The 16,105-nt window shown below is 45.7% G+C and overlaps 1 protein-coding gene across 1 annotated transcript; it reads left to right on the top strand.

Moving 5' to 3' along the window:
* Nucleotides 1–5,601: 5,601 nt before the first annotated feature.
* On the top strand, nt 5,602–6,984 carry LOC131006760 (uncharacterized). The gene has a single exon (XM_057933891.1). It carries the CDS (start codon nt 5,602–5,604, stop codon nt 6,982–6,984), a length of 1,383 nt encoding a protein of 460 aa, XP_057789874.1.
* Nucleotides 6,985–16,105: the final 9,121 nt, after the last annotated feature.

The following is a 16,105-nucleotide window of genomic DNA, read 5'->3' as shown; positions in this document are numbered from 1 at the left end:
CGAGTGGAGCGGATGCGATGGGATATCCGCAGCATAAGGCAAGATGGGCTAGAATCCTTCTACGAATACTGGACGAGATTTAAGAGAATGTTAAGCAATTGCCCCCATCACCAAATCTCTCCGAAAGATCAGGTGGAGAGCTTTGTAAAGGGCATGCGGAGGAACGATCGCAGTCTAGTCCTAGCAGCCTGTAATGGATCGTTGATGAGCAAAACCCCGCTGGAAGTCTTCCAACTGTTGGGCACCATGGCAGAAGAATCACGCGATGAAGGGCATGAAAGGAATCTAGAGAAACCAAGGAAAGCTGAAGAGAAGGAAGGGATGTCTAATCTGGAGAAAACTATGGAGAAGAGCATGAACGAACTCAAGGAACTTCTTTCGGGCTTGACTATACCAAAGAAGATTCGCCAGTGTGGCCTTTGCGATGCCACTGGACACCAATCTGAAAATTGTCCAAATTTTGGTGAAGATATTGTTGATGTCAATGCCATTGGAGGACATGATGGGAATCCACGGAAGTACGATCCTTATGCAAATACTTACAATCCTGGGTGGAGAGATCACCCCAACTTTCGGTGGAAGCAAGATGGTCAGCCCCAACAGCAGAACAATATGGGTGCACCAGTGCAACGTCCTCAGTATAATCAAAACCAGCATCAACAACAGTACCAGTTAGGACCACCTCAACACCACAACCAGAATCAGCAACAACCTCCTTACCAACCCCCACATCGGAGAGCACCTTGGGAAGAAGCAATTGAAAGCATGGCTAAGGAGAGCGAGAAGTTTCGCAATGAAATATGTGCCGGCATGAACCAAACTAACCAGCAAATTAGTCATTTGACTAAGGCAGTGGCCAAATTAGAGGAGAACGCTGGTAAACTCCCAGCCATGGGAATCAACCCCAGAGAGCATGCCCAAGTGGTGCTAACCGAATTTCCTGAGGGGGAAGAAAAGAAGGAAGAATTGTTAGCAGAAGCTGAAGTGCTTCGAGGAGGCTGGAATAAGCACGGGAAGGGTCTAACCGATGAACAAGCTGGAGGCAGCAACCCAACCGAGGCACCCTACCCGGGACGCCTGAAACAGAAAGCTAGAGAGAAAGAAGCAAGTGAAATGATGAAGATAGGTTGAGTTGAGCATACCTCTACTCGATGCTATCAGGCAAATCCCCAAATATGCCAAGTTCTTGAAAGACCTTTGTTCAAGAAAAGTCAAAATGGAGGAAGAGGTCCGCTACGTGATGGGAGAAAGTGTTTCGGCAGTGATCCAACGGAAGCTTCCCACTAAGCGAAAGGATCCAGGGATGTTTACCATTCCATGCAACATAGGAGGAACCAACATGGATAAGGCAATGATGGATCTAGGGGCCCCATTAATGTGATGCCATTGGCTGTGTACAAGAGATTGAATGTTGGCGAGATGAGGAACACCCGTGTGGTCATACAGTTGGTTGACAGGTCCAACGCTTACCCTGAAGGAGTAGTGGAAGACGTACTGATCAAGGTTGGAGATTTGATTTTCCCAGCAGACTTCTATGTTCTAGATACCGGACCTGAAACTGGAGAGAATGCCATACTATTCGGAAGGCCGTTCATGATGATCGCCGGAACCAAGATCGATATGAAAACCAGAATCTTGACATGTGAGTTCGACGGAGTTCAAGTGGAATTCAATATCTATGAGACCATGAAGAGGAAACAAGCAATGGAGACGGTGGATATGGTCGATGTATTTGAACCTTTGGTGCAAGAACAAGGAATTACTTTCGGTTCTAGGGATACCACAGAGAAGGTGATTCAATATGGTCTGACTGATCGGGATGCTGAACATATGGAGGACGATGAAATGAAGGAAGCTATCATGGAGCTCTACTCCCTCCGAGAAAGCACTTTAGAAGCCGAGATGGAGGTAGACCAGAAGATCAAGGAATTAATCCAGGAAGTCTATCTAGCTGGGGGAGCAGAGGCAAGCAAACCGGAGTTATTGGCTCAGTATGGGCAGAACGAGAAGCTGTTACCTTCAATTCAGAAAGCACCCATTTTGGAGCTCAAACAATTACCTAAGCATTTACAGTATGCTTATTTGGGACCAGAAGAGACGTTACCAGTCATCATCAGTTCTGATCTAACCGTCGTGCAGCAAGACCGATTGGTCAGAGTATTACGAGAGAACAGGGAAGCCATCGGTTGGACCTTAGCTGATATTAAAGGCATCAGTCCTACGGAGTGCATGCATCATATCTACCTTGAGGAGGGAGCCAAACCCGTTCGAGATTCTCAAAGAAAGATGAACTCGGTCATGAAAGAGGTAGTGCTGAAAGAAATTCTCAAGTTGTTGGAGTTGGGAATCATCTACCCCATATCCGATAGCCAATGGGTGAGTCCAGTCCATGTCGTACCGAAGAAGTCAGGGATACAGGTTGTAGAGAATGATCAAGGCGAGCTTGTGCCCACCCGTTTGCAAACTGGATGGAGAGTTTGCATTGATTACAGGAAGCTGAATGATGCAACCAGGAAGGACCACTTCCCACTACCCTTTATCGACCAGATGTTGGAAAGGTTGGCCGGTAATGCCTATTACTGTTTTTTAGACGGATATTCTGGATACATGCAAATTTTTGTGGCACATGAGGACCAGGAGAAAACCACTTTCACCTGCGTATTTGGGACATTTGCATACCGAAGAATGCCGTTCGGACTCTGCAACGCACCGGGAACTTTTCAACGGTGTATGATGAGCATCTTCTCCGACCTATTGGAGAATTGCATTGAAGTATTCATGGATGACTTCACCGTATATGGTAGCTCTTTCGACACATGTTTGAAGCATCTAGAGCTTGTCTTGAAAAGATGTGTGGAGAAAAGCCTGGTCCTTAATTATGAAAAATGCCATTTTATGGTAAGGGAAGGAATAGTGCTTGGGCACGTGATTTCAGAAAGGGGGATTGAAGTGGACAAGGCGAAAGTCGATTCCATCGCCAAATTACCCTACCCGACGACCGTAAAGCACATACGGGCATTCCTAGGCCATGCAGGCTTCTACCGGCGATTTATCAAAGATTTTGCTAAAATTGCCCAGCCCATGACCAGACTTCTTCAACAAGATGTGCCGTTTGAGTTTGATGATGATTGTAAGGAAACATTCACAATTTTGAGAAACAAGTTGGTATCGGCCCCCATTATTCAACCACCAGTGTGGGACATACCGTTCGAGATCATGTGCGATGCCAGCAACCACGCCGTTGGAGCAGTACTGGGACAGAAGAAAGGCAAGGAGAGTTGCGTGATCTACTACGCATCCAAAACACTGAATCCAGCACAGTGTAGCTATACCACTACTGAGAAAGAACTCCTGGCGGTGGTGTTTGCCATAGAAAAGTTTCGTTCCTACCTTTTAGGAACGAAGGCGGTGGTCTACACAGATCATGCCGCGTTGAAATACTTGATGGCTAAGAAAGAATCCAAACCTCGACTCAGCAGGTGGATTTTGCTATTACAAGAGTTCAATATAGAGATAAGGGACAAGAAAGGAGCTGCAAACCTCGTAGCAGACCACTTGAGCAGGTTGCAACTGGAAGAAGATGATGGTATGCCCATTCCTGATACCTTTCCAGACGAGAGACTTTATTCCATGAGCATCCTGGAGGAAGAAGAAGAACTATATGCTCTAACCAAGCAGGAGCCCTGGTATGCGGATATAGCTAACTATCTGATTACTAAGGAGTTACCCCCAGGATTGACAAGATTCGAACAACGGAAGTTACTCGTGCAAGCACGATACTATCACTGGGAGGATCCATACCTCTGGAAGACGGGAGCAGATCAAGTCATACGGAGATGCATACCTGAGGATGAGCATGCCCAAATTTTGGACATGTGTCACGGAACAGCAAATAGCGGACATTTTGGAGGAAAGCGCACGGCCCACAGAATTTTGGAGAGTGGATTCTACTGGCCCACCATATTTGTGGATGCAAGGAAATGGGTACAGAGCTGCCCGAAGTGCCAGATGACTGGAGGGATTACCGCAAGAGATGAAATGCCACAAGTTCCAATCATGCCGGTCGAAGTTTTCGACGTATGGGGGATTGACTTTATGGGGCCCTTCCCAAAGTCAAAGAACTATGAATACATTCTGGTGGCAGTGGATTACGTATCAAAGTGGGTTGAAGCCAAGGCAACCGCAAGCAATGATGCCCATACCGTGGCAAGTTTCCTGAAGGAACAAGTGTTCGGGAGATATGGTATACCCAAAATTCTAATCAGTGACCAAGGGTCCCATTTCTGTAATGCCATTATCAGAGCACTAACCAAGAAGATGGGGGTAACACATAAGGTCACCACTGCATATCACCCCCAAGCAAATGGACAAGCCGAGATTTCAAATAGGGAGATAAAGAGCATCCTGGAAAAAGTGGTGCACCCCAACCGTAAGGACTGGAGTGATCATTTGGGAGATGCGTTATGGGCATACAGAACTGCTTTCAAGACACCGATTGGGATGTCCCCGTTCCGTTTACTCTATGGGAAAAGATGTCATTTGCCTGTGGAGATAGAACATAAGGCGTACTGGGCTATCAAGCAAATCAATCTCAGTATGACCCTAGCTGGAGAAGCAAGAAAGTTGCAGCTGAGTGAGTTAGAAGAACTTCGGTTGGAGGCTTACGATAATGCGGTGCTCTATAAAGAGCGAACCAGAAGGATCCATGATGCCAAGATCAGGAAGAAGGAATTCTCGGTGGGACAAAAAGTCCTACTTTTCAACTCACGCTTCAAGATGATGGCTGGGAAGCTTCGTTCAAAGTGGTCAGGACCATTCGTGATCAAAGGAATCTTTTCAAATGGAAGCATTGAAGTATATGATCACAATGGAGTTGATATGTTCGTGGTGAATGGGCATCGCTTAAAACCCTATCATGAGCTTGCTGAAGTAGGAAAAGAGAAGGAGGAGTGCCACCTTCTCGACCCTGAATACGAATGAAGAGTGAAGGAAGGTCAAGCTCAAGACGAGAAACAAGAGCGCTTGCTGGGAGGCAACCCAGTGTGGTTACTTCGGTATGGTCTATACCGAATTTTCTTTTTCTTTAAAGTTGTTTTGTTTTTGTTTGGATGCACTAACATGCAGGAAAGCCGGACCGAGATAATTCGGAAAGAGGCCCAGAGGTTGATCCAAGCCCACTTTGCGTTGCAAAGTGTGTAGGTGGAGAGTTAGGGATTGGAACGGTCTGGAAGAGGGCTTACGGAGGGAGATGACGCGAGCGTGTCAGAGGCAGGCGGCGATGTGACTGCAACTCTTCGGTTTCCGCAGAAATTTGAATTTCAAATTTTGGGCAAGTTTTTTATTTCCTTAAAAGTTCTTTTTCTGCCATAACCGTCACACTTACCATATTCAAAGCCTCAACCCACGATCTTCCTCCCCACAAACCCTAACCTCCGAAAAAAAAAAAAAAAAACTGCTACACCACGATCACCACTCGCCTCAAACCCTAAATTCCCATAATTACCGATCACCCTTCTTAAAGACCAACCTTGCCTCCAAAAACCCCCACAAAATCCGAAATTTCTGCACAAATCCTAAGTAGTTTGATCTCTGCAAATCGCAATGGCCAAAACCAAAGGAGGAGCAGGTTCCGGAAGCAACCAACCGCCGAAGAAGAAAGGCGCCAAACTCCCACCTCCAAAGCGTACCACAAGGCAGACCGCTTCGGAGGAGACCTCCACTAAAATCGCCGAAGACCCTTTGCTGGAGATCCAGCCCGAGGACAAGGGGCATGCCGAAGTCCTCCAACAAGAGGAACGAGAAGTAGCAAGAGCAGCCGCCGAGTCGACACAACCGGAAGAGGGGGAGCCCGAGCTCACCCCTCCTGTGAAAAAATCAAAGAAGGCTCAGGCGAGCAGAGCAACTCCGGCGCGGTCCACTGTCGCATCACCACCTGTTCAAGCTCAACCGCAACCGCAAATTCCAGAAATCTCCGTGCAAGAGGGAAGAACAGCTTCCGAAGATACGGAAGAGGAAGAACAAGAGAAAGCGGAGGAGGAGAAGAGCGAAGAAGAGAAGGTGGACGAGGAAGAGGATGATGAAGCGGAGGAAGTTGAGGCCGTTCAGGAAAAGGAAGTAGAAATCCCGACACCCCAGAGCAAGAGACCCGGAGTAAAAAGGAAGCTAGATGTTGCCAAGCCCCCACTACCAGTTAAGGCCAAACCGGCACCGGCAGGCAGTAAGACCCGAACAAAAGCTGAGCAGAGTAAGAAACCAAGGAAACCCACTGCGGCCGAAAAAGGGAAGGCCAAGGAGATGGAGGAGCCAATGGAGGTAGACCCAGAGAGAACTGAGACCGTGGATAGCTCCAAATCCGAGGAGGTTTTGGCACCAAAGAAAACCACCTCCAGTACAACCACTACTGCAAAGCCGAAACTTGCGAAGCAGAAGGGGCTGCTACGCACCACTGCTTCCGAAGTGGTCATACCGAGAGAAAGTCAGAGGTATGCCGTCCTGCAAAACAGAGAAATTACCCCTTGGTATTTTCTGGTGACTGAAGCTTTGGAGGATTTGGGGATCAAGGAGAAAGTAGAGGGTTATTTTGAAGGGATTGGTTGGAAGAAGATACTGGAGTGGAACCCTAAAGCATACCAGAAGTTGATGGAGGAGTTCATGGGAACTGTCGAGTTTAAGCCCAAGGGGAACTACACAATTGAGACTCCAGGTACCTTGCGGTTCCAGATGCAAGGAAGGATATTCCCGCTCTCGATCAACGAGCTGAATATCCACCTGGGGGTGATTGAAGCCACAGAAGTCTACGATGAGACCATTACTGGTCACTGCTATCTACCGGAAGCAAGTATGTCAAAAACATCAGCAAATCGAACGAGATCAGGGACCCCGCTTTGCAGATCTACCACAGGTGGCTGGCCTACAACATCTACGGCCCGCTGGAAGGTTCCAATGTGGTCACCCAACAGGAAGTCTTCCTGTTGTGGTGCATGATGGAGAGGAAAAAGGTGAACTTCGGGCTCACCGTGGCGCTTCAATTTCAGTATGGGGTAACCCATACCAACAAGTACCTCTCGCTCTGCCCACTGGTGACCATCTTGGCAGAAAAGCTCATTAAGTTCGACACCAAGAGCTCAGATGATGCAGCCCTGGCCGAAAGTCGCTTTCTGGACTTGGGCAGGTTCGTGCGTTGGAGGGTGGTCGAAGCAGACGAAGGCGGGAGATACCGTTTGGAGTATCCTGAGAGAGCAGCGGCAGCTAGACCAGAACCGAGGAGACCATTGGAGCCAGAGGGACCCCGCCTTGTCAGCAGCGAGAGCGTAATGTTGTTGGCAGAGATGAAGGAAGTGAAAGACGAGCTACTGATGCTGAGTGCGGAGATCACAACCCTGAGGGAGGCTATGGAAGCTGGCTTCAAAGCAATCATGGACCGGCTGAATGCGGAGGCAAGATCCTCTGACCAAAACAATTAAGTTTTTCCCCCTAACTCGTAGATTAGGTTTTATTTTATCTTTTGCTTTTCTTGTTTTAGTGTCTGTTTAATCTGTTTTTGATGTCGAGTCTACTTGCATTGTTTGATGGTGAAAGATTATGCATGCTGATTTCTGTTTTGGTATGATTGGTGGATTGAGTATGAAATGCATGATGGTAGTTGTGAGGATACAGAGAATACCCCACCGGTGAGATCAGGACCAAATTGAAAAATGCATGTTTATGGTGAGAATTTGCTGTGTCTAGGAAATCTTGACTTTGTTTGAGGACTCATTTTTGCTAGTATATGATTTGTGTGATTTGGGCACGATTCTTTGACTTAGGGCCCCAGATTTTTCTTTGATGTTTAATGTGAAAAACAATCCCTTGTATGCCAACTTGAGCCGAATTCATTCTTTCTTGAGCTTTGTCAATGCTATATCTAGGAGAAAGAATTTATGAAGTGAATAAAATGGTGGACAAGGAATTACAAGAGAGAAAGAAAATCTGGGCACAAAAAAATTGTATAAAAATTATTGCCCACAAAAGAATCCAAGGAAAGATGAGCCCCATTGAAAATGGAGGAATAAAGGGTTGGTTGTAGCCATACTGAATGTGTATACTGAGTAAGGGTGATACTGAAATTAGCCACTGAACCATATATACCTCACCTTAGCTCCGTATGCCCCATTACAACCCAACAAAGACCCTTTGATGAGTCATACTAGTGTGCTTAACTTGTAGTCATCAATCAAACTCTTAGAGGAACTAGCACAGCAAATTATGAGTGTAAACACTTAACCCGGTGCTTGAGCGAAAAGAGAGACTACCATCACATTTTATGCATGATCATTACTCTGGTTTGTGGTCTGTTCGAACTGAATGATGCATGTTGGTATGATCTGATCCTGAAATCTGTGCAAGTTTCGTGTCTTTTAGTTTTATTCCTTTTCTTTCAACCTTTTCGTCCGTGTCTTCTGTGAATCCACCTACATACTTGAGGGCAAGTATGCTTTAAGTGTGTAGGTGTGATGCGTCTTCGACTTTTGGGCCTTTTGGCCCTATTTTTTCCCTTTATTTGTGTCGGTACAGGTCTGTCAGGGGGAAAAACGAAGTTGTGAAGGAAGGAAGGTCAGTAGAGCGGAAACGGAAGAAATGCGATCAGAATGGGCATTACCGAGCCTGGATTGCTAAGTCATGTTTACCAGCATGGAGCTTCGGCCAACAAGTACCTCTCCAATTCAACTTGGGGCATGGGAACCTGGAGCAACCCACCTGGTATAAGTCACACCAAAGAGAGCAATCCGTCTGATCGTTACCATGAGAAGCAGACAGCCAGAGCCATAAAAGGAAGGTCAATCTCGGAGATCTTGAAGAAACAAGTAGAAGGTGGAAGAAGAAATTGGAAGGATCGAAGGAATGGGAAAGGTTGACTAAGGTTGCAGCTGGACACCATCTTCAATCAGGATCAATCAAAGATCGAGCTAATTAAGGAAAGAAGATCCCGGCGAAGATTTGGAACCGGCGCAGCTAGGGTTAGGCCTCTACCATCCGGCAGTATAAAAGACTAATGTTGTGCAGCGTGAAGAGGCTCTTGGCACCTTGAAACTCTTGTTTTTACTTTTGGTATTCAATTAAGTTCGCCGTGTGTGGCATCCAAAACAATTTACATTTTCGTGCTTTTCCATTTCCCGTTGTGTTTCTACTGTTGAACAAGTTCGAAGGCTTGAAGCCTAGGTACTATTTATCTATTTCAGCATTTTTTTCGTTCTTTGATGTGTTTAATCCCTTTTGTATTTATGAATTGCGTTATGTGTGAGTAATCCCCTTGGTGAGGTTTTAGGGTGGAAATAACTATTGTTGACATGTAAACATTCGTGAGGCACTTGTTCTTTCGGTTGAATCTCGTGGTTCCGGAAGGATCTGTTCGAAACCATGGACAGTAGGGGCCTAACGGGTGATCTCCGTTCGGTAAAACGCTGCCCATGTTAGGCAAAGGCCAGGGTATACCAAGGTACAACAATCGGTATGCCCAAGACCGAGTAGCTGAACAACGTCAACAAAAGGCGTTGTAGATCCAGAAGGTGGGGAAAGGGTTGATGGGATACACTGCCCTTCCTCAGCCTTGGGCTTCTCTAGAGACTATCCATCAACTGTGACGAGGCATGAAGCCATGGTTATCAAACGGTGAAAGCAATCTCGGCGCCGTAGCATGTCTATGACTGGTCGGCTGACAAAGCCGGAAATAGTTGAGTCCAGGAGGCATGTGTCACTAAAAGCGTGGAGTTGGGGACCTCGGGAGAGAAGGTTGATGAGGGCCATGCTTGGTGAGTAACGGGTATGGCTACTATCTAAGGAGGAGTGAAGCACTGCCTTGAGACCGGGGATTGTGTGACCTTCGGACCAAGTGACCACAATGAGAATCAACCATCCTATACGTGAAGTATAACCCCTTGAAACGCCCCAATGTCTTTGGGCCACGCCTTGGGCTTGTATGGATCGTAGACGGATCATCAATGTGCCTATGACCGAAACGAATGTTAACAACAGTTATGACCTAACCGAATAACCTCACCCATTTGTTATTATTGATCTTGTTTATTTCTTGTGTAGAGTATACAGATTGAGAATTGTGACACCTCAGTTTGTCGTAGGAGAACAAAGTGGTTCCTCACTCCCTGTGGGATTCGACCCTACACTTACCGCTAAGGCTAAGTTCTTATTGCGAGAAGTAGGAGCGTGTATTGTCTGTACTGGGCATACACAGGTATTTTGTCCGCACCGCACGTCGGGTGTGTGTCAGTACCCAACTCCGAGTCTCAGAAGTTTGTGAAAAGATTTGAGAACAGAGTGAGTCCGGATAAGCAGAAGAGGAGGACGTCAGTTGTGGGGTGAGGAGATGAGGGAGACGGAGAAGTGGAGGAGGACAAGAAAACGTAGAAGGCGGAAGATAGAAGAAGGCTGCCTTGGAAGAAGGAGAGGGCTGCCTTATGAGGAGAAGGATCAGATTGGTGAATTGGAAAGAAGGAGAGAAAGAAGGGAAGGGTGTGAGAAGGAAGAATCGAAGCGGTGGCAGCTGAGAAGACTAACACCGTCGACTCGCCGACCCAGGGTCTGTGAAGAATAGACCCGGTGCGGCTGAAGATGCCGGCCAACAACAAGAGTGATCTCGTTGTTTGTTGCAAGCCAGGGAGGAGCACGAGATATGCGATACGGTATATCTCCTCCAGAAGCGGTGAAGATTCTTGGCGCCAGGCATGAGACTAGAAGACGCTCGTTTCGCTGGATACAAGTGAGGGTAGAGCAAACTTTGACGTCGGAGAGACGTTGTGATCCAGTGGAAGGGTCCGGTGAAGACCAAGACTATGAGTGTCATTCTTCCACTCCATGACTTTGCAGTCATAGATTTCTCCTTTAGTCGGAACAGATTTTCTCTGCAATTTGTAAAAGAAATTGAAACTTTTTCTCACAGTGAAGGCTGTGGAGAGTTGTTAGTTTATGCAGAAAAATCGTGAAGACAGCATGGTGTATAAATAGACAAGATGTGAACCATGTAGAAGATGAAAAGGTTTTTCGAAAACTGTGCCTAAATTGCAATTGAAGAAAAATTTCGCGTCCGCCGTCACTGCGAAGGACTTTGAAAAGCATCATTACATATGTCATGTCAATGAGTATTTCAAGAAATTTTATTGCAGAGGCAAAAAGGTTGGAAGGATTTTTGGCAAAAAGATCAGGACAAGTTCAATCAAAACAGATTTTCTCTTTATAAAAATCTTGTCCTTTTCGGATATTCCATTTTCCAACAATTCCAACAATCAGTTAAAGTTTTTGAAGAAAACTGATCAGTTAGAGAAAAGGTTTTGAACGAAACACTTAAAGCTCTAAACTGAAATAACTGATTTTTGAAAAGGTAAGCATTTAAAATACTTACTGATCAACTGAACATTGTAGTCAGTTGATACCACGTGATCCTGGTTGAATCATCAGGATGACTTCTTCTTCAGATGAGTAATCGGACTTCATTGCATTCCACGTCGGCGATCGTAGAAGCAGCAGTTGGTTGACCACCAGTCAGCATGACTGTTTGAGAAAATCTTCAAACACAGCATCACTCTTCAGGGTTGATGAGGCCGATCTTTGCACATAGATCATTGAACCTCTCTTCTGGAAGAGCCTTGGTCAGCAGGTCCGCTCTCTGAATAGCAGTGGGAATCCATTCCACAGAGATATTCTTCTTTTCGACTTGATCACGAATGAAGTGATGTCGAATCTCAATGTGTTTAACTCTGGTGTGATGAACTGGATTCTGGGAGATTGCAATAGCACTGGAGCTGTCGCAATAGATAAGAACTTCCTTTTCCTCGATCCCATAGTCCTTTAGTTGATGGACTAACCACAGGATTTGTGAGCAGCAGCTTCCGGCAGCAACATATTCAGCTTCAGTTGTAGAGGTGGCGACTGAAGTCTGCTTCTTTGAAAACCAAGAGATGAGCTTGTTGCCTAGGAATTGACAAGTTCCGGAGGTTGACTTGCGATCAAGCTTGCATCCACCGAAGTCGGAGTCTGAAAATCCGGTAAGCTTGATGTCGTCGTCTGCTGGGTACCACAATCCTAAATTGGGTGTGCCCTTGAGATATCTCAGAATCCGCTTAGCTACATCCAAATGAGCTTCCTTAGGATCTGATTGATATCTTGCACAAACCCCGACTGCAAATGCGATATCTGGTCTGCTCGCAGTCAAATATAGCAAAGATCCAATGATTTTTCTGTACTTCTTCGAAGAGACAGAGCTTCCTTCTGAACCTGGATCAACCTTCCAGTTTGTGTTCATTGGGATCTTGACTGATTTCATGTGCTGAATACCGAACTTAGCTATTAGCTCCTTGGCATACTTGGACTGACTGATCAGTATTCCTTCTTTGGTCTGCTTGACTTGCAATCCGAGAAAGAAATTCATTTCTCCCATCATGGACATTTGGAATTTGTTCGTCATGATGTCAGCAAACTTATTACACATGCGTTCGGATTTGGATCCGAAGATTATGTCATCGACATAAATTTGAACAAGCAAGAGATCTTCTCCTTCTTTGAGAGTGAACAAGGTCCTGTCCACAGATCCCTTTTTGAAGTCTTGTTCAATCAGATACTCAGAGAGAGTATCATACCACGCTCTTGGTGCTTGCTTCAATCCATAGAGCGCTTTCTTCAGCTTGTACACCTTTTCTGGTCCAGCAACCTCAAATCCGGGAGGTTGTTCTACATAGACTTCATCTGTGAGCACTCCATTAAGAAATGCACACTTGACATCCATTTGGTGTACCTTGAAACCTTTGTGAGCTGCGAAGGCTAAGAAGAGTCTGACTGCTTCCAATCTGGCAACTGGGGCGAATGTCTCGTCGTAGTCGATTCCTTCTTCTTGACTGTATCCTTTAGCCACAAGCCTTGCTTTGTTTCTCACAACGTTTCCTTCTTTGTCTTCCTTGTTCTTGAAAATCCATTTCAAGCCAATCACCTTTGCATCATCTGGTCGATCCACAAGCTCCCATACTGAATTTCGGTTGAATTCATTGAGTTCCTCTAGCATTGCGATGACCCATTCAGTGGACTTCAGAGCTTCTTCAATATCCTTGGGCTCTGTAGTTGATAAGAAACAGCTGAAATTCTTATCTTCATTGATGCAGTTCTGGTTGATGTCGAAGACGAGGTTGCACATTGATCTCCGAGTCTTGACGCCATCTGATGGTTCTCCAATGATGTTCTCCTTAGAGTGGAGTTCAAACCATCTTCGATACTTCTTGATCTCTTCAGGGGATGGTGGAGTTTCTTCGGTCAGAATAGCTCTGGGATGTTGAGCACCTTCTGGAGCAGGGGTGAGTTGAGCTGGGGCGGCTTCTGCGCGTTCAACTTGAACTTCAGCAAATGGAGTTCCCCCTTGACTGATGCCATCTGCATTGACTCCAGTCTGAACTTCAGACCGTTGGTTGATCTTCTGATACTGAAGCATCTCAGTATCTTCATCTTTGCCAGGTCCCCACACCAAGACAGTAGAGGGCTCGACAGTGTGGATTTCAGCTTTGGAACCTTCAGCGATCTGAACAACCTTTTCAGCATCTTGTTCCCTGAAACCATCTGTAGACTCATCAAAGATCACATGAGGTGTTTCTTCTACACAGAGAGTTTGAGTATTGAACACTCGATAGGCTTTGCTTGAACGTTCTGTTCCAGAGTATCCAAGGAAGACTCCTGGATCAGCCTTGCTATCGAAGGTGTTCAACCTCTTCTTATCATTGTTGTGTATGAAACACTTAGAACCGAAAGCATGAAAGTAGGCAATCGAAGGCTTTCTATTCTTCCATAACTCGTATGGAGTTCTTCCATGTCTCTGAGTGAGGAAGGAGCGATTCTGCGTGTAGCATGCGTTGTTGACTGCTTCGGCCCAAAACTTTAAGGGAAGTTTTGACTCGGCTAGCATCGTCCTGGCTGCTTCCTTTAGAGACCGGTTTCTTCTTTCTGCGACTCCATTCTGCTGGGGAGTTCTTGCTGCAGAAGTTTGATGACTGATTCCTTGTTCATCACAATACTCACGAATGACAGTATTGAGGAACTCAGTCCCACGATCTGATCTGATGCTGATGATGTTGACTTCCTTTTCAACGCTCAGTCTTCTCAGCAGCTTTGGCAGTTCCTCCAGTGTCTCATTCTTTTTGAAGAGAAAGATAACCCAAGTATATCGTGAGTAATCATCCACAACTACCAAGGTGTACTTTCTACCGTTGTAGCTTCCTGGAGTGATCGGGCCAAACAGATCCATATGAAGTAGATGCAGAATCCTTTCAGAGGAGTGTCCTGTCTTTGACTTGAATGACGTCCGCGTCTGCTTTCCTCTGAGGCATGCTTCACATTCTTGCTTCTTCTGGAATACAATAGAAGGAAGACCTTCTACCAGTTGATGTTTAGCAAGTTTGTTGATCGTCTTGAAGTTGAGATGGTTGAGTCTCTTGTGCCAGAGCCAATTGAGCTCCGAGCTGCTCTTGCTGATGAGGCACGTTTCTGGTGGGCTGTCTTCCCAAGAAACAACGTAGAGACTTCCTTGTCTGAATCCCTTCAGAACCACCTTTTTCTGATTGTTTCTAACAGTGAATTCATCCTTTTTTATTTTCACTGTGAAACCACTGTCACAAAATTGACTCACAGACAACAGATTATGTTTAAGACCAGAAACAAAGCTAACATTACTGATACTGGCGTTACCCATGTTGAGCACACCGTAGCCTTTTGTTTCTCCAATCGAGTTGTCTCCGAATGCAACTTTGGATCCAGCTTTCTCGACATACTGGGATAGATATTCTTTGTAGCCCGTCATATGCTTCCAACAGCCACTATCCAGATACCACGTTCTGATTGAAGCTTTGGCCTCTTCCTTCTTTTTATGTTTCCTGACATTGACCTACAAGGAAGAGTTGCTTCAGGCACCCAATCAAACTTTGGGTCCTTCATTGTTAGTTCGAGTTCCCTTTGGAACCCAAATCTGCTTCAGAATTGGTCTGGCTGATCTTTTGCGCTTTGTTGGATGTCTGATCGATGTCGTTGGTGCTTCAGGTGGCACTTGAGCATTCTTCTGTTGAGAGAACTTTTTGAAGGCCTCACTCTTGTAGCAGTTCTGTCTGATGAGTGGTTGAGGTCTTCTTTGCTCGGTGAAGTATCTTCCTTGAGATACTTTAGTCTTTGCAGACTTATGGAGATTTGTCTGTTGTCCAGTGACTTGTCGTTGAGGATTTGGCATAGCTCGTCTGGACTCAGCAATGCTTGATCTCCATGGATGTTGTTCCTTCTGAAACTGAACTGAGGATGTCAGTTTCTGACTGATGTGGCCTTTCTTCCCCCTGGATTGGTGAGGAAGATTCTTCTTGACTCCTGATGTTCCTTCCCGGATCTTTGACTGAAATCTGCTTTCCAGCCTTTTCAATAAGATGATCTGGTTGGGAGCCTCCTTAGCTCGTCTGTAGCTTCGTGGAGGTGGAACATTTGATCTGGCCATCAGTCTGCGCTTGTGAACTTCATCCACATCATGGTCTCTTGATTCTTCTGAGGTTGTGATTTCAGAAGGATCATTCTTAGAGATGATCATGATTTTCTTTCCTTTGGCAGCTACAACCTTTCCTCCGATGCTGTTGACCAATCTTTTCGATGGAAAGTTGCTCATCATGGGAGACTGCATCATGCAGCTCTTGACTGTTTCTTCCAGCTTGTGATTGAGCCTCTTGATTTCATGAGATGCTCTTTCACATTCTGAGTTGGAGACTCTGAGCTCTTCTTCCAGTCCGCTGTTCTCCATGATTAGCTGATCAAGACAAGTTTCATCCGGAAAGTAGATGGTTGTCTGATGTTTAGCTCGTTCATCATTGATCTCCTTATCCATTTTCCGATTCTGCTTGAGGAGATCTTCGAACATTTTCCTCAATTGACAGTGATCAGTCAGGAGCTGATCAAACTCGTCATTTTCAACGGATGAGCTATCTCCAGATTCTGAGTGGTCTCCTGAAAGCATCAGGAAGTTATCAGTATATGGAGTTTTTGTGAGAGATTTTACCTCTGGGCCATTCATTCCATTGTCGTAGCTGTTGTCGGCTACACTTTCTGATTC

The sequence above is a fragment of the Salvia miltiorrhiza genome, chromosome 1 (genome assembly GCF_028751815.1).
Source record: "Salvia miltiorrhiza cultivar Shanhuang (shh) chromosome 1, IMPLAD_Smil_shh, whole genome shotgun sequence".
Taxonomy (NCBI): Eukaryota; Viridiplantae; Streptophyta; class Magnoliopsida; order Lamiales; family Lamiaceae; genus Salvia; species Salvia miltiorrhiza.
Note: the sequence above shows the minus strand (reverse complement) of the source record. Positions and strands in the feature narration are given on the sequence as shown.